The sequence below is a fragment of the Poecilia reticulata genome, chromosome 4, assembly GCF_904066995.2.
Source record: "Poecilia reticulata chromosome 4, P_reticulata-male-v2, whole genome shotgun sequence".
NCBI lineage: Eukaryota > Metazoa > Chordata > Actinopteri > Cyprinodontiformes > Poeciliidae > Poecilia > Poecilia reticulata.
The window spans coordinates 2,935,487-2,959,523 of NC_088833.1; the positions used below are offsets into that span (position 1 = coordinate 2,935,487).

The following is a 24,037-nucleotide window of genomic DNA, read 5'->3' on the forward strand; positions in this document are numbered from 1 at the left end:
TGTTAGCTTCAGCCATGTTGAGCTAGGATCATATTCTGTAACTTTTATTTAAAAAAAAAAAAAGATTTTTTTTACCCATTTGTTAAAACTGTCAACTTGTCCTGACAGTTTGAGGCAGATAATATGTGAAAAAATAGATTTTCTTCACCTGCTCTTGCTGTTGCTGTCTGAAGAAATGTACCAAAAACAACCAATCAGAACCAGGAGGTGGGGCTTAGCGCTGCCAATCAAACTCGTACAGCTAAATGTAGTAATGGCAGAGAAACAACTACAGGGAAACTGTTTATCCGCTGTCATAGGTGGCCATGCTAACGAAACTTAGCATTCACGACTGGATGATTGACGGCGCTAAGACCCGCCTCCTGGCTCTGATTGGTTGATTCTAGTTACAACCTTTTTTGTTTTTCACAGATTATTTGTCTCATAACATAGTTACAGTTTCAACAAATGTCTAAAAATATATATTTTCTATAAAAGTTAAAGCCTTCAGATGTTTTCCAGATTCACTCTCCTTCCTTCAAATGTAAAAAAACCAAAGTTTCCCAAACGTTTGCTGAAAACCATCAGGAACTAATCAGCTCTAATTGTTTCTGCATGTTCATCTACAAAGGACGGCGGGTTTTAAAATTCAACTTTACTGGTGCGACCCCCATCATTAGGAGGAGAGACTGGTCGTGTTTCTGGGTCGAGAGAAAATCCAACATGGAGACGAACTTCTGGCATCTGAAAGGAGCCGAGACAAAGCTGGTCTGTTCACAGGGGGAGAAAGTTTGAGGAGGAGGAGGGGAAAGTGGGAGGAAAGGAGAGAAGAGGAGGAGTGAGGAAGGATGGGGGAGCAGCAGGAAATGTTTGTGTGGTTTAAATCCGAACCAGAGTCTCTTCTGAGAGCAGTCGGCGAGTCCAGGAGGAGATCCAGCAGCAACATGGTCAGCCGGTGAGGAGACGTTTCATTATTTACTCTGAAAACGGTTGAGTCGGTTCTGATGTTGAAACGTTTTTCACTGAAAGAGAAAACACCAAACCTTACCGAGCGTCTTGTTACGCTTGAAATAAAACTAATTTGGAACAAAAAGTTACTTCTGAGTTAGTTTTGTCCTGATTCCACTGTAGTGAGAAACTACTAGAAACTAAACCAGTAAAAAAAAACTGTAGGATTTTGCGTTTTTCTTGTGCAGATTAAATTCTGGTATGGAAATGTTTTGATTTTCTGAAATGAAACCAGAGACGTTTTACTGTAAAAACATCTCAAGTATCGTCTTCTAGCTTCTAGTACAAACGTCTTGAAATAAGACTAAACAAACTTAAAGAACTTTTCAGCAACATGTAGGAACTTAAATCCACCAATCCAGGAATTGCTGGATTTAAGCCAGCAATTCCTTAGTATTAATAAAAAGTACTAGGCAAATTATTTCACTCATAAAATGAGTAAAATATCTTATATTGTTGGTGGAACTAGAACTGGGTTGCTAGGTAACCGGCTGGGCTTGGCTGTGGTTGCTAGGTAACGGCACAAAGCCCGTCACTTCTGAAATAATCTGCCAGTGGAACTAGAACTTTTTAATCAATATTAAGGATTTATTTACTTTAAACAAGCTCCTATTTATAGCTGGAAAGTTACTTTCAAGTTAGTTTTGTCTTATTTGAACATATTTGTTCTAGAATCTTGACCAAAAATACTGTTGTTGTTTTTATAGTGGTAAAATGAGATGGAAAGTTTCCCAGACTTGGAAAAACAGCCTAACCATTCCAGCTTTTAGCTAATCAAGAAAACTTTTAAAAAGTTGTTTTTAATGTTGGATCAACCTGGAGACCAGACGAGAAGTTTCTCCAAAACATTTGATAGAGAAACGAAGATTGTAAGACTTTAAAAGGAAGATTAAGGAGAAAAATCGGATGGAAAGTCCAGACTAACAAAGGAATGTAAAATGGGCGTAGAAGCACAAATTGAAAGCTGGTGTTGTGAAGCTGCCAGGACTGATGGGAACTGGAAACAGTTATGATTTGTGAATCAATTTAATGCGCCAAAACTGTTACTCAATACCATTTATGCATAAAAAAATACATTCCCAGTCGTCAGCCTGTTTGAAAGTATTCACTTTTTCCACATTTTAAGTTAAAATCTTAACCTTTTTCTGCAAAACGACACATTTAAACACATATAGAAATAAAAAATTTTGTGTTTTCTAAATTTATTAAAAATAGAAAATACAAATAATCTCATTTACATATTTTCACATGATTTAATGCTTTAGTTATGTTTGAGGTTTGATGTTTCAATGTGGTTTTAACTTTGTTGTCAGAGTGGAACATCCTGCTGCAGGTTACCAGAAGATCTTTGAGACGGTGGAGGAACTAAATGAACCGATTTCTGCAGAAATAACTGGTAAAATCACAAACAACAGATGGGAGATTTAGTTATTGACAACTATAAACATAAAAATAAACTTTACTAACAAACTATTCAACAAGCTGTTAAAATGGACTCGATGCGTCACCTGCAACTTGTATTTTTGCCACTTTTGCAGAAATGTCCATTGCTAAAATGTGTAGAAAGCTGTTTTATCATAAAATTGGTTTTGTCTGATGATCTCTAATTATACTCTAGATATGTAGCAATGCATTTTGACTATAGTAAGTTAAGATCTCTACATTTAGATTCTGACGGGTAAGAATGATATATTCAATTACATTTATCTAAAATGTTTTCATTCTTCTTTTTATCATTTATGGAAATTTGAAAATGCAACCTAAATCTGTGACATTTTGACTAAACAGAAAGCTAACTCAAAGTAATGTCACTCTTATTAGGCGTCCTGAATTAAATCTCGCATACAAATTTTAAGGGAATCTGACGTCATTTATGGCAGTCAGGATGTAATTAGCTAAATCTTAATTTACTAATATGTCTAGTCATAAACCACTTAGATATCTGAAATGTAACCGATTTTATGTTAAATCGACTTGCCATATAACATTCAATCCAACTGGAGGAAGTATGGAAGATCAGAAGAGTCGATATGAGGACATTAAATGATGGAGGAACGGGTCTAATGTTATAATCAGATGATTTTGATGAACTGTCCCCTCAGGTGTTTTCCCGTCGTGGCTCAGAGGAAGCGTCCTCCGGATGGGTCCGGGTCTTTTCGAGATCGGGGACAAACCGTATCACCATTTGTTTGATGGGCAAGCTCTGATCCACAAGTTTGACCTGAAGGGCGATCAGGTGACGTACTTCAGGAAGTAAGAATGCGCCGCAAATTTAAAAATGTTCAGCTGCTGCCTGTACATAAGCACACGTATAGCTGTGTGTCAGGGTCACTGCGGGAGAAAATTCCTGCCAAAAAACTCAGTACTTCTCTAGAAAAACGTGGAAATTTCTGAGTTTCAAAAGTCTAAAATTTTCTTGAAACAAAACTCCGAAATTTTGAAATGAATCAAAAATACTTAGAAATTTCTGAGCTTGAAAAGTTGAAAATTTGCAAGAAAAAACTTTTGAAATGAATTGTTTCTGGAACAATAAGCAGATTTCTGAGTTTCAGAAATTATTTTTGACATTTCAAGCTCAGATTTGCTAGAAAATTCTAGCAATTCTTTTAATTTCACAACTAAGAAACGTTCTTGTTTTTTCTCCAGAAAATTTCTTTTTTAAAGGTATTGTTGGCTCTAGTGGCCTTTAATTTGAAAGACGTTTGACAGGAAAGAAGGTTATGAGAGAGAGGGAAGACATGCGGCAAATGTCACCAGGCCGCCGGGAATCGAGCCTGCGACCACTGGCATGAGGACTGAGGCCTCAATACATGGGTTGTGCTTTGCCCCTGCGCCACCGCAGCATCCCTGCCAGAAAATTTTTGACATTAATTTCAATTTTTTTTCTTGCAAATTTTCAACTTTTTGAGTTCATTTCTGGAAAATTTCTGAGATTAATCTAAAATTTTGAGTTTTTTCTTGCAAGTTTTTTTTTTAAACTGAGAAATGTCCATGTTTTGTCTAGAAAATTTCTGACATCATTCTCAAAGTTTGAGATTTGTTTTGTTGAACATGTACCATTTTTATCTTTAATGGATGTTCCGTTATGCTTGTTATATTTTATTTCTTCTGAAGTTTCTTTATGCTTGTTTGTTTCCAGAATCTTATAGATCAGTGGTTCTTAACCTTTTTTGAGGTACCGAACCCCCCAGTTGCATATGCGCATTCACCGAACCTTTCTAATTTCAACACCCCCGACTCACAAAATACTTTGTGGTATTCTGATTTAGTAATGTAATTATATTAGTTGTGTTACCACCCCCACGCCACTAGAGGCAGTAGCAACCCCGAAAAGATGCGACTTAGGAGCAGATTTAGACTATAGAATTTGGTAAAAACTGAGTTTTGGTGAAGTAAATAAAGACACAAGTTCAAATCCATGCTGAGAGTGGAGCTCCTTCAATCAGGGCTCCTCCGCAGCTCTGATTGGCTCAGCAATGTAACGTGATCCTCTGATTGGCTCAGCAATGTAACGTGATCCTCTGATTGGCTAAGTAATGTGACGTGATCCTCTGCAGTAAGTGATGGCAAAGCGAGGCGTCATCACGACTTTACACAGGTGTGTCTTTACCTCCTGCAGAGGCTCCGCCGAACCCCTGAGACCGACTCACCGAACCCCTGGGGTTCGATCGGACCCACGTTAAGAACCACTGGTCTGGACCAATAAATCTGATTCTGACTGAAACCACAAACCTCAACAATCACTCAAAGAATCTCTGCAAATAAAAAAAGTTTATTTTTATGTTTGTAGGAGCCATTTTCCCCTTTTTTCTTTTGGTTAAATCTTAGAATTTAAATTGTTTTATTCTTATTGTTTATTTCCTAGTTGATTTATCATTAGAATTTTTGTTTAATTTGCTGTTTAGAATAAGTTCTTTGATTAGGAATTCACTTAATTAGTTAATTAATTTCAGGTTGGGATGTGGGTATTTCACGGTATAAATAGGTGGGTCTTAGGTAGCATATTATGCACGTGGGTGGTCATAAGGTTTTTTACCAGCCTACAGAATCGGCCAATAAGTCATATCGGTTTCTATTGTCAGTCAGAGAGCAGGTGCAGGAATAGGAGCAGAAGCCTGGAACCTTTTGCCTGATCTGAAAAATAAACCCAAAGAACTATATTTTGACTTTTGATCCTTTTTTGCTGCGTAAACCAGAATCCACGGTGCATCAGGTGACTATTTGAGTTTGATTCACCTTTTCTTTAGATCACCTTCGAGTTTTGAGTTTTTTGATTTTTGAATTTAAGTTTAGAGACAAATGGTCACTACATGTTCATGTGAAGCTCTTGAGTTGTTTCTGTGCAGAATGGATGTTTGTAGGCAGGGAGAAAAAAGCAGCATTGCTGGTTATTTTTGCAGGTAAGTTTGTAATCTTTGTTTCAGGTTCATCAGGACGGATGCATATGTTCGGGCCATGACAGAAAACCGGGTCGTCATCACAGAGTTTGGCACCGCTGCCTATCCAGACCCCTGCAAAAACATTTTCTCCAGGTAAAACTGAAGTTGGTGTGTGCCTGGCTGTTAACACAAACAATCCATTTAATTAATAGCATCCTAGCACAACGTAGATCCAAAGTCGGGTTTAAATCAGTTTTTTGTTGCGCTTGTGTCTGTTCAGGTTCTTTACGTACTTCAGAGGCATTGAAGTGACGGATAACTGCTTAGTGAACGTTTATCCGATCGGCGAGGATTTTTACGCCGTCACAGAGACAAACTTCATCACCAAAGTGGATCCAGATTCACTGGAGACACTGAAGAAGGTGAGAAGGTTTGAATTTACCTGAAATCATTCAGTTCAATTCACAAATACTTTATTTATTTCAAAGGAAAATTTAATGCTGCAAATAATTTCATCCAAGTATCCTCAAAGAGTCATGGATGGAGATGCTGGAGGCAGGGAAGGTCTCCAGTAGCAGTCAGTGTTGCAACGAGTCTGAAGATGTCTCTGACTGAAGACCACATGATGAATATTTAGTTTGCTAACAAAATGTTTACGGTCCTGGCTAAATAGTTAGCTGGGAAATTATTTAGCTAGGAACCTAATAATATGAAATTTGCTAACTAAACATTTAGCTATGAAGTTCAATATTTAGCTAGCTTGATAGCAAGATAAATACTTAGCTTGGACCGAAATATTTATCTTGTTTGCTAGCTAAATATTTAGCTTCTTAACTAAATATTTAATTTTAAGCTGAATATTTATTTTGCTTACCAAATATTTAGCTACATAGCTAAACATTTAGCTTGCAAGATAAATATTTCGCTTCCTAACTAAATATGTAATATTTAATTAGCAAATTAAAGTATTTAGTTTGGAACTACAACATTTAAAAATGTGTGAAAAACATGGTAAAAATATAATTTGTAAAATTGAACCCCTACGTTTCGCCCTATGACAGACTAAATAAACCAAAATGTTGCTGTTAATTTTTAACAGCATTCTTTCCAAGCGCCATCTCATAAATTTGGGGAAACTGATATCAGGTGATTTCTGTGTGATTTCTTCATAACTTGTTTCTCAGGTGGATCTGTGTAAATATCTGTCCATTAACGGAGTCACAGCGCATCCCCACGTTGACGCAGACGGTTCGCTCTACAACATCGGAAACTGCTTCGGCAAAAACATGAGTCTGGCGTACAACATCGTCAAGATGCCGCCGGCACAGAAAGGTGGGAAACGCCGTCAGCAGGAAACACGGAGAGAAACGTGAAATACGTGTTCTGGGCCTCTTTGTCAAATCAAAAAGTCATGGTCTGTAGGTCAATCTGTCAAAAAGAGTGCATTCTTTTCCAACAGATAAAATAGACTGTTTGGGAAATAAAATAGAAAATGAAATTAAGCAAAATAAATATCAGTAAAATCTTTTTTTTTGTCCTTAGATAAATCAGATCCCATTGAGAAATCCCAAGTTGTGGTCCAACTACCCAGCAGTGAAAGATTAAAGCCTTCCTACATCCACAGGTTCACAATTATACTCTAGAAAACATTTTTTTTTTTACTTTTCATCAGTTTAGTCCATTTAAATCAGTCTGTTTTGGTCTGTTTTGCTCTCCATAGTTTTGGTATGACTGAGAACTACTTTGTGCTTGTGGAGCAGCCGGTGAAGATCAACCTGCTCAAGTTTCTGTCGTCTTGGAGCGTCAGAGGAGCAACGTACATGGACTGCTTCGAATCCAACGAAAACATGGGGGTAACACCGGAAAATCAGCATCCAGGCTTCAGGGCCGGCCCTAGAGTTTTACCTGTAGGGGGCCACGCAGGGGCACAAACAGAACAATGGTGGTGTACTATAATTTAAATATTTTAGCAACACAATTTCTTTACCCAAACAAAACACAGGGATCTGTTTGCCATGTGAAAACTATGCATCAGATTTGTTTGTTACAGTACGACAGTGTAATAGGGCCAAAATAGAAAAGTGAGTTGTAAATTTCCGCCAAAACATTTTTAGATTAATCCCAGAAATTTTCTGGAAACAACACAGAATTTTCTGAGCTTAAAAATGTGAACATTTGCCATGAACAGCTCAAAAACTTTAAGATTCTTCTCAGAAATTTTCTAGAAAAAAAAAAGGAAATGTCTCCATTTCAAATATGGAAAATCTTAAACTTTTTAAACTCCAAAAGTGGAAAATCTTTCAAATGTTCAAAATCAGAAATTTTCGCGTTTTTGTTTTCTTTGTAGAAAATTTCTGAATGTTTTTGGGCAGAAATGTACTCCTCCTCTTTTTTTTCTATCTACAATGACCCTAATACTGATAAGAGAAATATGGGAAAGGATTAGGCCCACTGCAAAAAAACTGAATTCTGACTTTAATCTTCTGAGATCATAAGTCAGAGAGCTATGGAAAAAATTTCATAATTATTATTTTTCCTGTGGCCCTAATTGTCTTCCGTACATAAATGATGATGTGGAAAATGCTGATTTATATCTGATCTGACATGAACAAACAGATCAGCAGCTTTGACTGGGCCATCCAATCAGATTTTAAGTGGAGCTGGTGGCCCCCCCAGCCACCCCCGTAGCTACACCCCTGCTCTTCAATATAACATATCAAAACGTTGATTTTTTTTTCCAGTCCTTTGAATCATTTAGTGTTTATTTGTTGCAGACGTGGTTCCACTTGATCACTAAGGATCCTGCATGTTACATGACAAACCACAAATTCAGAACCTCGGCTTTCAACCTGTTTCACCACATCAACGCCTACGAAGACGAGGGATTCATCGTGGTCGACCTCTGCACCTGGAAAGGGTGACTGAAAAGCTCCGGATATCTCCATTTGTTGATAGAAACACTGATATTTTATTTGTATTTCCAGGCATGATTTTGTGTACAACTACCTGTACCTGGCCAACCTGAGGCAGGAGTGGGAGGAGGTGAAGAAAGCGGCGATGCGTGCGCCTCAGCCGGAGGTCAGGCGATATGTTCTGCCGTTGGATATTCACAGGGTGAGAGCAGAAACGATCACTTTACGCTGCCAATCCTAAATGCAATTTATCCAGTTAAAAACACCTTTACCATTTAATCACAAAACACAAATCATAACACATAGTAATGCTAATGCTAAAGCACTATTTAGCAGAGAGGCTAATGCTAAAATGCTAACTTCAGTTCAAATTATATTTTACATTAACCATATATTCTATAATGCTCTTAAATATTGTATTTATGTGTTGATGTATTGTTCACTATTATCCTTGTTTTATTTTGTTTTCGTTGTTATTTTTAGCTTAGCACGTTAGCTAACTATGAAAACGTTTAGCGCACTTGGCGCTAAAAACGTTTTTAGCGCCAAGTGATTTTAATGATTTTTTTCTGCGTTCGTTCAGGAAGAACAAGGCCGGAACCTCGTGTCTCTGTCCTACACGACGGCAACCGCCGTCCTCCACAGCGACGGATCCATCTGGCTAGAGCCCGAAGTTCTGTTCTCTGGACCGAGACAGGGTGAACACACACACACACACACACACAATCGCCTTCCGGTTCTGTTTTTACAGTTTTGCTAAGATGGAATCATGTTTTACAGAGAAATGTTTTGGGCTGAAGCCACAGGTTTGCTTAACAGTTCTACTGTGAAATTAAAACCCCAAAAAATCAACATTTCACTATATTTGCATTGATTAATTTAATTTATTGTTTATTTGACAGGGACCGATACAAAAGCATAGATCACAACAACCTAACGTGTGAATAGCCAAGGCTAATTCACTCGACCCTAAAAGGAACAGTTTATTAAAATGAAAATTTAAAATCAGTGATGAATACAATAAAATTATGAAAGAGAGGTATAAGAAAAACTACTGAATCAAAACTATTATAATATTTGGATAGTTTTAAATTCATAATCAATTTAAAGGTAAAGAAATATGATTTAATTTTTTCTTTTTTTAGGAAAGCTGACACTTTTTTGCACTTGGGAAGAAATGTGTCAGTATTTTAAAGGAGACCTGTTTTGCAAATGTCACATTTTTGCACATATTCATTCTTCCTTTTTGGTTTTTACAGTTTCTAAAAACAGCCTGAATAGCAATAAGTTAATACTTTTTGGTGTTTGAAAATGAGTTGTTTCAAAAACCTTCCAAATGTAAAATCACATTTCACTGGCACTGAGCTGTTACCTAGCAACCTCAGCAGAGTTCCGGCCATTACCTAGCAACCTCAGCAGAGTTCCGGCCATTACCTAGCAACCTCAGCAGAGTTCCGGCCATTACCTAGCAACCTCAGCAGAGTTCCGGCCATTACCTAGCAACCTCAGCAGAGTTCCGGCCATTACCTAGCAACCTCAGCAGAGTTCCGGCCATTACCTAGCAACCCCAGCAGAGTTCCAATACATTTGGTCTGCTTGTTTCACCTTTGTATGCTCTGTACAACAGCTGCTGGAAAAGAAAAAGTGTTTTGTTGTTGACTTCCCATCCAGAAACCACTTGATGCATTCTTGTTTATTGTGCAGGAGGCTCCACTTCTGCTTTTCAAAAATGTACAGTTGAATAATAGAGCATCTGTTTGCAGCCATTTTCACATGCAAATGTAAACGTTGAGTTGGGGGCGTGGCCAACATCAGCTTATTGGGTTTTAAAGTGACAAGACGCCCTAAAGCAAAGTAAAATCTTACATAATTATAATTTTGTGTTTTGTTGTTTTTTTTTTTTTTTTTATGTCCCTTTTGTCTTTTTCAGCCTTCGAGTTTCCACAGATTAACTACTCCAAGTGTTGTGGAAAGAAATACTCATTTGCATACGGCCTCGGACTCAACCACTTCATCCCTGACAGGGTAAAGGAGAGGGGGAGAGAGTGGAGGCCACCTCTCACACACACACACACACACACAGATTTGTTACCTGCTGTTGGTTTCTGCCTCAGATCGTCAAGCTGAATGTCCAGACCAAAGAGACGTGGGTGTGGCAGGAGGAAGACTGTTACCCATCAGAGCCGCTGTTTGTTCCCACACCTGGAGCCACGAAGGAAGACGAAGGTAAGAAAGTTTAAGTTCATTACATTTTTAATGCAAATTAAAAGGTGTCATTATTCACTATATAATGAAAAGTTGACTTTTAATGGCATCGTTAATGCAACACTGAGTTAAAGTTTACATTTTTTCACCCATTAATACAAAGTTGACACTTTTAATGCTCTTGTAATGACATTTTTTAGTCCAACTGCTTTAAAAGTGTCATTATTTACTATTGTTTATTATTTCCGCCTGTATCAGTTGGCTGCGCTGACCGTTGGCGCCATCTACTGGATGGCAGCCAAACTACAGCAGTAAAATGATTTCTGCGCAGGCCCTATTAGTTAATCGACTGGAACTAATTTAAATCTAATAAATGATCCTCTATTCGGTATATTAATCCTCTGTCTGACTTCTGCAGGCGTGTTGCTGAGTGTTGTGGTGAAGCCGGGCGCAGAGAGACCAGGTTTCCTGCTGGTTCTGGACGCCATGATGCTAACGGAGCTAGCTAGGGCGGAAGTCAACGCCGTCATCCCCGTCACTTTACACGGGATGTACAAACCTCCGCCTTCACCCTAAACACACCAGATAATCCCCGTTTTATAGTTATTGGCGATAACAATACATTCTGATCAGTTTGTAAATCAAATACCACTCTCATTACTGCTAAGGTTTCAATAATGACATGGATTTAAAGCAGAGCAGATCAGGACTTGGACGGCATCAGTTTTTTGTTTCTTGTAATCAAAATCAAAGAAAATCTATTGGCTTTGGACAATTTGAATCTTGTTATTTTTGGTTTTTAGATCACTTTTAGGTTTGTAGTGAGTGGTAGGCTCACATCCGCTAATCTGCTAACAGCAGAGCTAATTTTTCTTTTTTATTTAAAGATTTACAAACAAGGCAGTAATACAAATACAAATAAGTATTAGGAAACAAATGAGAAATCAAAAGCATAAGCGCAGAATGGAAAGTAAATAAATAAAAACATTGAAAATTGGATCATTTCTGGCTCATAAAATGCTAAATTATGTTCTATGAACTTGATATGGTGAACCCTAACGATAAACATAACTTTAATGAATTTTACATAACATAGAAACTCAATGAGAAAAACACAAAACTTGGGAGACATTTTCTTACATTTGGATTTGTGTATATGATTTTTTTTTAAAAATTATATGATAGTTTTTCATTTCGCACTTTGGCATTTTTGATAACTTTGAAAAATGTATCACTTTGATCTTCCCCTAAATAAATTTTTCCAGATAAATGATCACCACTTATGTACTTGGCTGTTTCATAAACCTTCAGTTGAATAAAATTTTACATCTGTGTTCAAGATTTTATTAATTAACACTGAAGGTAAAAATTAGCTCCATTATTAGCAGATTAGCTTATCAGTCATGCTACCTGTACAGCTGATGCTACTTCTGTTAATTACTCGCCATTTTCTCATGGTCCTGTTGTTCCTGTGTTTTTATTTCCTGTGTTTTCAATCATACATTAAAATTATTTTAGTTAAATTTTTATGTTTACTGAATCCACATCTGCTTTATTCTCCATGCCTCCATGTATAGTTTACTTTTGCTTCATTGTTTGATAAAGAAAAAGCATGTTGGTATATTTTCAGAGCAATTTCTGCTCAAAGCACTTAACATTTCAGTTTAATACATTTTATATAATGGATACAAATTGTTGATGTCTCAACTGTAAAATGTCAAATAAACTGTTTAAAACTGAAAAGTGTGGTGTGTTTGTGTTGTTTCAACTGAAATCTAAATTTTATGGATATATTTTTGGAATTGAGAAATTTCCCATGTTTTTTTATTGAAAGTTTCCCAGATTAATCTTAAAATTTCAGAAAATTTTCTCACAAATTTTGGACTTTTGAAACTCAGAATGTTGCAACGTTTTTTCTAGAATATTTCCGAGATTATTCTCAAATTTTACACTTTTGGAGCTCCAAAATTTTCCTCAAAATGTCAGAGTATTTTGGCTGAAATGTACTCCTTTTTTCAGTTTTTCCTAATATGCCATTGTAGTGATGTGATAAATGTAAACACCAGTTTAGCAGCCAGTCATTTCATGTTATACAAACAAGTATAATTACAACATTTTTAGACATTTCTAATTACAGAACAATTAAACAGATGCAGGTTAAAAGCTTGTCGTACTTCAAAATACAGTTTAGAGGGATAAAACAATTAAGGCCTTTTGGATTTGTAAAGATCAAGATGAATCTACAGGCTCTGAACTGCAGATTCACATTAGAGCAAATTTATGTTATGCTGCACACAGAAGAAAAAAGGGATTTAAAAAATGTAAAAATGACATTCAGCATCCATTAAGTTTTTTCTGCATAATCTGCTGAAGTGAAATAACTTCAGCTGCATGAACATGTGAGTCATGATGACCCTTAGAAACGGGATCCAGAGCTCAGGAAACCAGGCGTGTTGGTGAGGCTTCTACATCCGCAGCACCACCGACTGCTTTTTCTCTGTGGACAGCTGGTGGCGCTGTTGTTTGATAATATCCAGAGCGTCTCTGAGAACCTGCGAAGGAAAAGAAAATCAGACTTCTCCCACTTCCTCCTGGATTATGAGAATAATTCAGTATTTTACCTTCCTGGTTTCCTGAGGCAGAATGACTCCGTCGTCCCACATCCTGCCAGAGGAAAAGAACGCCGAACTTTCCTCCTCCAGCTTCTCGTTCAGCTCCTCCTCTTCCTGTTTGGCGTCGGCAGGTAGCAGCGAGTCGGCATGACCCGGCGCCGCCAGCGACACTCTGGCGTTGGGCCACAGGAACAGGAAGTTGGGGTCAAACGCCCGTCCACACTGACGACCAACGGGAAAGAAGACGGTGAGCTTCATTGTTTTGTTATCAATTGGTATTTATCATCAGAGCAGACTGAAATCACATGTGAGGCACCACAAGGTGCAATCCTGGGACCCATTTTATTTAATATCAATTTTTAAACTGAAAAACAATTTTTATGCTGAAAAACAATTTTTAAGTGAAAAATGATTTTTAAAATGGAAAATAAAAAAACAAACTGCAAAATACATTTTTTACTGACAAGAAACTGAAAATTAAAAATTACTTTTAATCTGGAAACTTTAAAGTTTGAAATTGTGAAACAATTTTTATACTGGAAAAAGAATTAAAAGTAAAAATAATAGAATTTGGAATCTTTTTCAATTTAAAAATATTTTTAAACACTTTATGGCATCAATTTAGCTCTATAAAATTAAGTAATTTCATGCTCTTGGTTTTAGTTTCCAGTTTTCACACTGGAAACTAAAAATTTTTAACAAATAATTTTATACTGAAAAAAAAAAAACTTTGAAATTAAAAAACTAATTTGAACAATTTTTATACAGAAAAACATTTGAAAGTGGAAAAAGAGCCTTGAATCTGAAAAGTAGTTTATAATCTTTTTCAAATTACTTTAAATTTGCTTCAGTTTTCAAATTGTATTTTCAGTTAAATTTATATTTATTTTTTTTAAAACAAATTTTATGGCAGCTATTTAGCTCAAAATAATCAAATAATTTCATGTTCTAAATCACTCAAGACACAGAAAGACAAAGGAAAACCAGTTTGGCTGCTCACCATGGCATAACTGTCGCCGCCATGGCAACCACCAATCACCACGGTGATTTTTGGGACAGAGGCACAGGCCACTGCTGACATCATCGAACCCTGAGCCTTCAGACGGTTGCTGTTCGCTTCTGCCTGTCAGAAAAGGACAGAAGAATCACTAATGTACGTCACTTTACCGATTTTTAATAACTTGTTTGTGTATGTTTCGTTGTCATGGAGATAATAAACGTTACTGGGCTGTTTTTACCTGTGCGGCAGAAAGCGTCGGCGCCGCTGCAGGCGCCGTGTTCTGGAGGAAGAGCAGCGGAACGTCTCTCTGGTCACACAGCTGGACGAAATGACTTCCTTTCAGCGCCGCTTCGTACGTTAGCGCTCCGTTATTGGCCACTATTCCTACCAGGTGGCTAAAAACATAGAAAAAGAACATAGAAAATCAGACTTTAAAGCCTTAATAGAGAAATAAAATGAGATATGGTGGAAGAATATTGTTTGTTATGGGTGAAAATGGAAGATATGTTTAAAACAATTATACGGTCAAAATGAGAAGTTTAATATCGTTTAGATAAATAACAAATCTATATAACATTGTATCTGTGGTGGCAATAAATTAAAAGTACACAATAAAGTGTTTACATTTATGATGGCATATTAGGGTAAATGTAGATATTAAAATATGGAGGATATTTCTGCCAAAAATCTCTTTCTGAGATTTTGAGATTAATCTAAAATGTTTTTTTTAATAAATAAATACATATATAATTTCAAATCTAAAAAATTTGCTAGAAAAAAACTCAAAAATTTTGAGATTTCAGGAATTGTTTCTAAGAAACTGAGTTTTCTGACTTCAAAAGTCGAATATTTTTACTTGAGACTCAGAAATGTAAAAACTGACTAATTATTTTTATTTATTGCTTTACTGTTAAAAAGTATTCTGAATGTTTGTGATCAAATATAAAGGCTTCAAAGATAAAAGATGCAACTAGCGATGGATTATTGTGGCGATTAATCGGATAAAAAATTGGCCACAATCTGCAGATTTTTTTATTTAACCACATTATCACTTATTATAACATGGGAAAATGTCTGGTTAATATTGGTTTTATACCAATATTAAGTAATTATTTATTTAAAATAAGCTCCTGTTTCTTGCTGAAAAGTTAATTCTATGTTAATTTTGTCTTATTTAAAGTGTACTAAGATATTTTAATTAGAAACTAGACCAAAAATACTCAGTAAGAATTTTCGTTATTGCAATGTATTACATATGAATACAGTGGTGGTCGTTTTTTATTTTTACCCATGAATCTTTGCAAAACCAGTTAGGAGTGTGGTTCCGTATCGACCTTTGAACTCCTGGAAGCGGCTCCCGTCTGTCAGTCGACTCACAATCTGAGCGGGAAACAAAAGTGCAACTTAGTTTTTCTCAACTCTTAGTTTTTGGGCATTCTACTTTCCTCTATTTTATAAAAATGCAAGTTTAGGGAAAAATGTTTGTGTTTATTCAGTCAATATTTAATACAGCAGATTTTTTTTTTTTTAATTCAGCATGTTATGAAAAACAGAGCCCTTTATGTCATGGAAAGACTACGGAAGAAGATTAGGGCCACTGGGGGAAAAAATCTCAGAATTCTGAGATTTGTTTTTCTTCCAGTGGCCCTAATCCTCTTCCGTAAAAGACAGTCAACCCTCTTGATACAAGAGAGGTTTTTAAGAAAATGGCAGCTTATCAGTGAATCAATAAGATCGATCAGTAATCTATAAGCAGTGCGTTACCATCTTCACATCCAGCGTGTGGCTGTAGCTCCGAGGAGCGAGACCCAGAAGCTCCTCTGGACTGTGCAGCGGCCGCTCTGCTGCTTTCCTCTTCGCCGTGTCCTCCTCCTCTTCCTCAGGCAGGTGGAAGTTCAGGGTGGAGATGATGTTTCTGGTCTGATCAAACGCCTCCTTCTCCTCCCACGCAAAGTGGTCCACACACCCACTCACCCTAAAACGAAGCAGCAATCGGAGACAGAGTCTCACTCAGTTCTGCAGCTGCGTTTCCATTACAAGTTATATATATTATATATATTAAAAAAAAGACATTTTGCAATTGTGGTGTTTCCATTAAATAAGAAATAAAATTAAAATCACATGTGAATAAGCTTGTTTGAGTCGTTGAAAATCATGGCTCTGAGGGATGGAAATAGATGAAATATATCCATAATTCAGCCGTCAGATGAGACATCTGTGTTTTATTCAGCCTCTACACCATTTTGGTGATTTTACAGAAGAACTGCGACAAATTTTTATGAACTGTGCTGAAAGCTGCACATTATCCAAATAAATAAACAATCATCCTCCTACAACTTCCTGTCGTCTTCTTCTGCGTTTCCAGCAGTAGTAGGATACGGCTGTTGATCACGTGATGCAAAAAAAGTAGCCGTGTTTCCATTAATGTGCTTAATGGAAATGTGCCAATTTAGAGAAAAATTCACGTTTTTGTGCCAAGATGAGTCGTATAGAAATGGATGTATTCCACAAAACTGCAATAGAAACTGTCACAAGTCACGTGATCAACAACCGGATGTTACTGCTGGCGGAAATGCTGAAGAAGACGACAGGAAGTCATCATCTTTTTTTGGTTTGTAGTTTGTATTTTTTGGGACAATGTGCGGATCAGGAAAATGTTGTCATTCTAAAGTTGAACTCATTGCTCTTCTGTAAAATTACTGATTACGTTTTCCCCAAAACGCCGCATATGTAGCCACTCCCAAGTAGGCGGGGCTTGTAGCTCCAATGGCTTAATAAGATGTTGACGTCTGCTCTGATTGGCTGAAATATGAAAATATTTCATGTAACTGTTTACATTTGTCACTGTCGTGATTTTTAATGACTTATAAACAAGATTATTCATTTTGATTTTAATTTCATTTGGCATTTAATGGAAACAGCAATTCTGAAACTGTGTTTTTTTGGTATCAGGAGAATATAGACAAAGAAACAGCTAATGGCTCCGTTGCAGTTTTGTGAAATATATCAATTTACAAAACCCTTGTTTTGTTTTTTTCTAAATTGTCTTGCTGTTTTTAAGCAAATTTATTTTCGTAATTCCAGTTTGGAGCGGCTCTGAAGTTCGGCCCTTACTCGGCGTGGAGTCGGGCCCCACCCAGGTCCTCCGGGGTCACCTCCTCTCCTGTAGCGGCTTTGACGAGCGGCGGGCCTCCCAGGAAGATGGTTCCTATCCGGTGCACCATCACCGCCTCCTCTGCCATGGTGGGGATGTAAGCTCCCCCCGCGGTGCACGACCCGCACACCAGCGCCACCTTCAGACCCGGAACGGCGTTTAAATCGACCAAAACGATGCACAAAAAGCCCTGAAATACTTCATGCTTCACATTATGTAGACACAAAAACATGAAATAATCGGCAGTTTTAAACCCGGTAACATTACATATGGTCAATGTGGTGAACCTGTTTGTAAGTTTTTTTTATTTATTTCACATTGGCTGTTTACTGACTGAACAAATTAAAGTTGTTTTGTTTTTACATCAAGCTAATTAAGCTATTAGTGTTTTTAAGTCCAGAATATCAAATTAATTTGTAATTCAAAACATTTATGTCTGTGTTTTAAAAATAGAAACATTTTAACCCCTTTAGTTCTGAATTTTATCCAACTAATTTTAATTCCCCTTTGGCACTGAAATAAAGGAATATATATATATATATATATATATATATATATATATATATATATATATATATTTATTTTTTACCAAAAAATTCACAAAAGTCTGCTTATACTCATAAATAGTTAAATAAACGATTAGATACTTTTTTTTAACTTTGCATAGCAACACTAAATAATTAAGCGGCGGATGATATTTTCCTCCTCCTGTTGTCCTTTTCTATGGACGTTTCTGAAAGAAATCCTACAATCTAAAATCAAAATAACTTCAAATATTGTCACTTGAAATACTTGAAATTACACTCAAGGCAACTTTTAGGCTACTATGACTTTATATTTCTGATGGAAAGTAGACACCAACTCTTCTTTTTTAGTTTTAAAAATGATTGTCTGATGCCTGAAACTCACTGATGTGGAGATTAAGAACCTAAATGTCGTCGATCAATAAGAAACTAGTTAATAAAAATAATCACTCAAATGATAAATTTCCTACTTTTTCATTTGTTTAAACCCAGAAATGCATCCAGTGGACTTTGGGTCAATTCAGCTGTTTTTTTGTATCGGCTGATGCTAAACCTCAGATATCGGTATCGGAGTGGAAAAGCGGATCGGTTCATTCGTATTTTTTACCTGTGGGATCTTCATGGCAGACATGATGGCTTCGTTATAGAAAGTCCTTCCTCCCTGGTTCTTGTCAGGAAAAATCTCTGACTGGATATTTATTAAATACAGAAAGGCGTTAGGAGCCAACATGGCGGTTGGTGTGATCCACCTGAAAGTGATGAGCTGAACCTGTAAAGGTAGGAAGGCTCCTCCAGAGTCCACCAGGTAGACGCAAGGCAGCCGGTTCTGGATGGCGACTTCCTGAGCTCTCAGCTGCTTCTTCACCGTGATCGGATACGCTGTGCCGCCTTTCACCGTGGCGTCGTTAGCAATGAACACACACCACAGGCCCTTGATCCTGCCAACGCCTGCACACGCACGCACGCACGCACGCACACACGCACGCACGCACGCACACACACACACACACACACACGCACACACACACACACACACGGTAATTCAGCTGGAAGTGTGCGAGAGGAATAGCTGCGTTTCCATTACAAATGTACACAAAACTTGGTTGATATTTCTGCATTAAATAAGAAACGCAATGAAAATCACATGATAAATCTTTTTTTTTAAAAACATGTCACCCATCATCTCTAACTACTTCCTGTTGTCGTCGTCTTTGTCGTTTGCACCAGCAGAGCTACTTTTACTTCAGTTTAATTTTTGGGTGTTTGTTTCAAAGAATGCAAAACCACGTTTGCTGTGAAGTCTAATAAACACACACAAATTTTATTAAAAAAAAAAAAAAAAAACGTCACCTCATCCAAGCACCAAAATTTTTCATCAGGAAAAAGAAGTTTTGTTCAAAATTGCAGTTTCCATTAAGTAGATTTACCTCCGTATTGTAAAATGTCGTCAGGTTTTATTTAACTCAGCAGTTCACCAACACTCTTCTTCATCGTCTGGTCTTTCGTCTAGCACCACCTCTGGTCAGGAGTGGTAATGTCTCTACATTCCTAACTGCATTGTGCGTCGTAAACGACGTCAAATTGTGCGATTTTATCGTGAACGGAAACGCAGCTTCAGTCAGACCGGGCTGGATATTCAGGTTAAAGTACCAAAGACACAGCTAGGGGTTTCTGACCAGTCAGGCAGCCGGCTGAAGGGATGTCGCCGTACGGCAGACCCATCCCAGCGAACGGGGAAAGCTCCAGGAAGTCGTCATCGTCCAACAGGAAGCGGAGGCGGTCCCTGACCAGCAGCTTCCTGTTTCTCTGTGTGTGTCTGATTACAGCGTTTTCCCCTCCGCCTCGCCTCACCTTCTCCTGTAGCTCTGTGTACCTAACAGAGGAAAACAAACATTTAAACAAACTTCAGTCCTGGAAACAAAGATTATTATAGTTAACTAAATAACTAAATAATGAAAACTGACACTCAGAAAACATTTTCGTAAATAAAAACGGTAATTAATGGGGAAAATTATGACTAACTGGAACTATATCGTTTGTTTATAAAACTAACAAAAACATACTGAAATTATAAACATAACACTCTTTGTTTTATTAATCCAGTTATTAGCCATTTGAACTGATGTGAAATTGATATTTTTCCTCCACACAAATGGTTTCTGTCAGCTGTCAGCAAATTACGGTGCTAAGGTGCTAACGCTAGCAAAAGCTGGAACACCAGTCAGTTGGTTGTTCAACAATAATTTAATAAAAACATGTCTTTTGTTGAATATTCATTACTCAATCAATTTAATTATGTACCTAAAAATGAACCAAAGTATGAAAAACTAAAAACTAAATATTTAACTAATGAAAATGACCAAACACTCTAACTAAAACTAGCTGCATTAGGGTTAGGGTCACAACGAAATAAAACTGAACTGTAATGAAAAACCCAAAACTATCATAATCCTGCTAGAAAGTCTGGTTTGTTTGGGGAGGAGAGAAAGGGAAATTACTCTGACTTGGACCAAAAAACAAAACTGGTCGGCCTACAGCCATAGATCTTGGTTCAGCTGATGGTGAGCAGTGCAAGGCATTCTGGGTAAATACAACCAAAACAAACAAGCTAGCCTAGCACTAGCAGGAGAAATGACTTGTGATCTTTTCCTAAAGACAAAAGAGAAATCCTGAAATCTGACGCCATTCCATTTTGGTTTTCATTTTGTGCAGAAGGAAGTCATGCTCAGTGTCTTCTTCAGAGGTTTTATGTAATTTCCTTCAGTGGTTTTTGGTGCAGCGCCCCCACAGGCGAGGAGGGGAACAGATTGCTTGAAGGGTTTGGTTGGTTTGAATGAGGACCACAGCAACTGAAAATGGGACAAATGTTGCAATTTTCATTTTCATCTGAATGCATCAGATTATCAGGTGGTAATTTGATGCCACCTGATCAGATTACCATCTGGTCAGATGGTAATCTGATCTGAGTGTAGTAGTAGTGAATGTCGCTTTGTTTCAGCTCATCCTGTTTCCATTCCTCAGTCAAATGGTGACGCTGCAGACACTCATTGTTTTTGATTCAGCCTAATCTCCATGAAGTGAACAGAAGGTGATGCAGCTGTTTGTGACGTAACAAATGTTTGTGCTGCTGCATAAGTTCTGTAACTCCTGTAAATAAATGAGGAATTTGGCATTTTTCATGCACTGTGATGTGTGAGATGAGCCTACTTGTTTTGGCAGGCGCGGCTGTTTCTCAGGTTTGCCTCGTAGACGTGGCGCTGGATGGGCAGCAGGGGGAGCTCCAGCACCGGGAAGGAACTGCGCAGAGCTTTCCGCTTCCCCGCCGCAGAGCAAACGGAAAACTGCCGGCGCTGCTCAGCAAACCTGCAAAACGAGAGCAAACGCACCAATACGGACCAAATACCTCAAAATCAATGTAATGTTTTAGAGCTGAAATTATTCACTGGATTAATCAATTATTGACATAATTGTCAACTAATTGATTAATCGTTAACTGGAGTATACAGACTCAAAAAAGGCTATTTATTGAACGAACAACACACTCAGAGCAATAATTAAGATAAAACTGTACAAAAAGAAATTACATTTTGCATTAAGATGGAAAAAAAAACTTGTCTGTATGTTCTACCCAGAACTCCTCAAATGATAGTTTTATTTTCACACAGTCAAAATTCTGTAAAAAAATTATAAAACTCCTCTTAAACACATTTAGCTATCAATTATTATGTAAACCAAAAAGTAAGTCAATCGCTGTATTGATAAGTCAAACTGAAAGGGCTGAGTTTTTCACATGTTGTAAGTATTTTTTTAGCTGTAAATACATCAAATCCTACAAATGATCAGGTGTTCACTGAATGAATGCTGCTGTTGCATGTTAGACGATAAAATGTTCATTAAATAATTTGTATTATTCTAACATCCTCGTCATGAGTCTGCTTTATAACAACAGAGTGTCTTCAGTCAGAGGCTTTTTCACAGTTGCTGTAATACAGACTGCTACAGGAGAACCTTCCTCTCCGACAGCCATCAGCATTTCTTTGAAAAAGGATTGTATAATATGAGTTGAACAACATGTAATTTCCCTTTGGAATCAATACAGCATGTTTTTTATTTGAATATGTTAACCACTGAATGTAGTTGGTTGCACTGGGGTATCTAAATCACTTTAAATTTGTAAAAAGTAAATAAGACTATAATTTTCTTTCCATTTCACAGTCGTGCTACTTCGTGTTTAACAGTCCTACCAATAATTTGCGTTTGCATGGGGAGAAAACCCGGGTGTAAATACTTTTTGGAAGCGCTGTAACACACAAAACTGAAGAGTCAAACGCCACATTAAATCACCCTGACATGAAAATTTAGAGATAAACACAGCTTTGACTCTAATCTCTGAAAATGTTAAAGTGTGCCAAAGGTCGTCTGAACGCGCTGCAGATGTTAAATAAAATATTATTACAAACAAATAATCACTCCTCCAGTTACCTTAAGATGCAGCGCTGCATGTTTCACAGGTTTCCGCTGAAACGCAGCTAATTACAGCTTTAATAAACTAATTCTGACTCCAAGATCCATTGATCTAAACTACAGCCGAAGGAGCCAGGAAACGCTTCTTCTCTCTTTGTTGACAGCGGTGATTCCTGGACGCGCTCCACTGCCCCCTATCGGAACAGCTGGAATTACAAGCGGCACCACGCAAAGATTTTTATTTTAAAGTCTTCGAAACTCCATTAAAGGTTTCATATTTCACTAAATTACAAGAAACTAATTGGTTGAGTGGTATTACAGTATAAATATGCTAAAAGCAAACAATTCACTAATTAAAATGATAGTGAGTTGTTTTTCATTTTAGCTCCAAATTTAGAAGCAAAACGTGAAGCTGATTCAACAAATACATAATTCCTTATAACTGATAGATTTGTGGAGAAATTTAATTTTAGCAGTTTAAAACCCAAGAACTAACTGTAAAAATGTATTTAAATGATCAAACTACTAACAAACTTTAAATAAATGTAATTTAGAAAGGGAAAACATTTCCTTTTCTGCTCAAAAAAGAATTAGAATGTTGGATATTGTTCTTTGCATAAGTTAAACTTGGTCATGATGACTTACCTTTTTAAAACACATATCCAATATAATTCAACTGAAAAATAAATATATCTGTTTTAAAAGTAAAAAAAAAAAAAAACGTTGGCAGTAATCTGTCTGGATGTCAGTATTGTTTTTTTGCAACATTACTCCATAATCCAGAAAAATAGATAACACAAAGGTATATTATTATGTACAGAAATTGTTTTTTTGTAGCTCTCTCAGTGTTACAACAGTTTGTCTTTCTTTATAATATAAAATCCTTTCGTTTGAAAACAGACTTCAGTCCCAGCATTGCAGCTGTAATTATACAAAGCGGCCACTAGAGGGAACCAGCGCATTATTTTGAAATAATCTGACCACATGGCTTCATAAACAGATTTGATTATATGAATAATGTCTTGTAGCACATTTTATGCTCTAGTTTCACAAAAAATGCGAAATATAAAGAAAAATACTGCATTTCAGGAAATCCAAAGTAAGTAACAATAATATAGTGACATATAACAGGGCTGGATTTAATAAATTGTGGTGCCCTGGGCAAGAGATTTGGTGCCCAACTCACAGGTTTGATTAAAAAAGAGTTTGTATTTCTTAAATCCCTGCAGACAAAGCATATCATCATTTCTAAATAATGAACAACAAGTAAAAGACTGAAAAAGATTGCAATTGTTACGATAAATCTGTTATTTCTGAGTATAATAAAAGCAGAAATATTAAAAACAAGCAAGTGAAATTAGAGCCTAAATCTTGCTACAATTTACATGATTTTGAAAGTTATCTACACAAAAAAATAATTTAAACCCCTTAGTTCAAATCTTTTTTGTTTTTTGACTCTGACTGAATAAATAAATCACATTTTTCAATTTGTAAATCTTTTTTTAAAGAAATGACGTAAGCTCCAACAACAGCAAAACCAACAACAACAAAAACAAACAATTTTTATTCTTTATTTGTTTAATTTAGCTCATTTTAATTTCATTTTCATTTTTTTTATCCACGTACTTGAGAATGGATATATTTGCTGGGGTTTGTTTTGTTTTGCTTTTTGTTTTGTCATTTACTGCTTTGTGTTTGTTATCCTAATTACTGTTTCACGTCATTACTTGAATTTCTCTGTCTGATTTGTAATTTTTGTGTGTAAAATTTGAAATAATTACTTAAAACAAATACTTAAAA

General features: G+C 36.7%; 2 protein-coding genes and 1 long non-coding RNA gene across 3 annotated transcripts; 2 read left to right on the forward strand and 1 right to left on the reverse strand.

The window, feature by feature from the left end:
- The first annotated feature begins 796 nt into the window (after positions 1-796).
- LOC103463130 (retinal Mueller cells isomerohydrolase-like) lies at positions 797-11,648 on the forward strand. The gene is made up of 14 exons (XM_008406309.3): positions 797-934; positions 2,301-2,383; positions 3,090-3,240; positions 5,412-5,519; positions 5,647-5,788; positions 6,551-6,698; positions 6,909-6,990; positions 7,087-7,219; positions 8,141-8,283; positions 8,351-8,480; positions 8,862-8,976; positions 10,209-10,303; positions 10,393-10,504; positions 10,902-11,648. The coding sequence occupies exons 1-14, from the start codon at positions 828-830 to the stop codon at positions 11,057-11,059; spliced, it is 1,707 nt and encodes a 568-aa protein (XP_008404531.2). The 5' UTR covers positions 797-827; the 3' UTR covers positions 11,060-11,648.
- Positions 11,649-12,048: 400 nt separating this feature from the next.
- LOC103463128 (methylcrotonoyl-CoA carboxylase beta chain, mitochondrial) lies at positions 12,049-22,439 on the reverse strand. Its single transcript, XM_008406308.3, has 12 exons — positions 22,256-22,439; positions 20,981-21,136; positions 19,450-19,646; positions 18,543-18,721; positions 18,381-18,461; positions 17,210-17,388; positions 15,860-16,070; positions 15,384-15,475; positions 14,334-14,490; positions 14,096-14,218; positions 13,105-13,317; positions 12,049-13,035 (listed from the first exon to the last, which is right to left on the reverse strand). The coding sequence occupies exons 1-12, from the start codon at positions 22,273-22,275 to the stop codon at positions 12,949-12,951; spliced, it is 1,695 nt and encodes a 564-aa protein (XP_008404530.1). The 5' UTR covers positions 22,276-22,439; the 3' UTR covers positions 12,049-12,948.
- LOC145551388 (uncharacterized) lies at positions 14,157-17,267 on the forward strand. Its single transcript, XR_014087193.1, has 3 exons — positions 14,157-14,248; positions 14,345-14,447; positions 17,180-17,267. It is a non-coding gene; the product is annotated as an uncharacterized LOC145551388 (long non-coding RNA).
- Positions 22,440-24,037: the final 1,598 nt, after the last annotated feature.

Coding starts and splice junctions, on each gene's coding strand:
- LOC103463130 (XM_008406309.3), top strand. CDS start 828: ATGGGGGAGCAGCAGGAAATGTTTGTGTGGTTTAAATCCGAACCAGAG. Junction 6,991..7,086: donor AAGCCTTCCTACATCCACAG/GTTCACAATTAT, acceptor TGCTCTCCATAG/TTTTGGTATGACTGAGAACT. Junction 10,505..10,901: donor AGCCACGAAGGAAGACGAAG/GTAAGAAAGTTT, acceptor TGACTTCTGCAG/GCGTGTTGCTGAGTGTTGTG.
- LOC103463128 (XM_008406308.3), bottom strand. CDS start 22,275: ATGCAGCGCTGCATCTTAAG. Junction 19,647..20,980: donor AGCCGCGCCTGCCAAAACAA/GTAGGCTCATCT, acceptor TTCCTCTGTTAG/GTACACAGAGCTACAGGAGA. Junction 13,318..14,095: donor GCGGCGACAGTTATGCCATG/GTGAGCAGCCAA, acceptor GTTGGTCGTCAG/TGTGGACGGGCGTTTGACCC.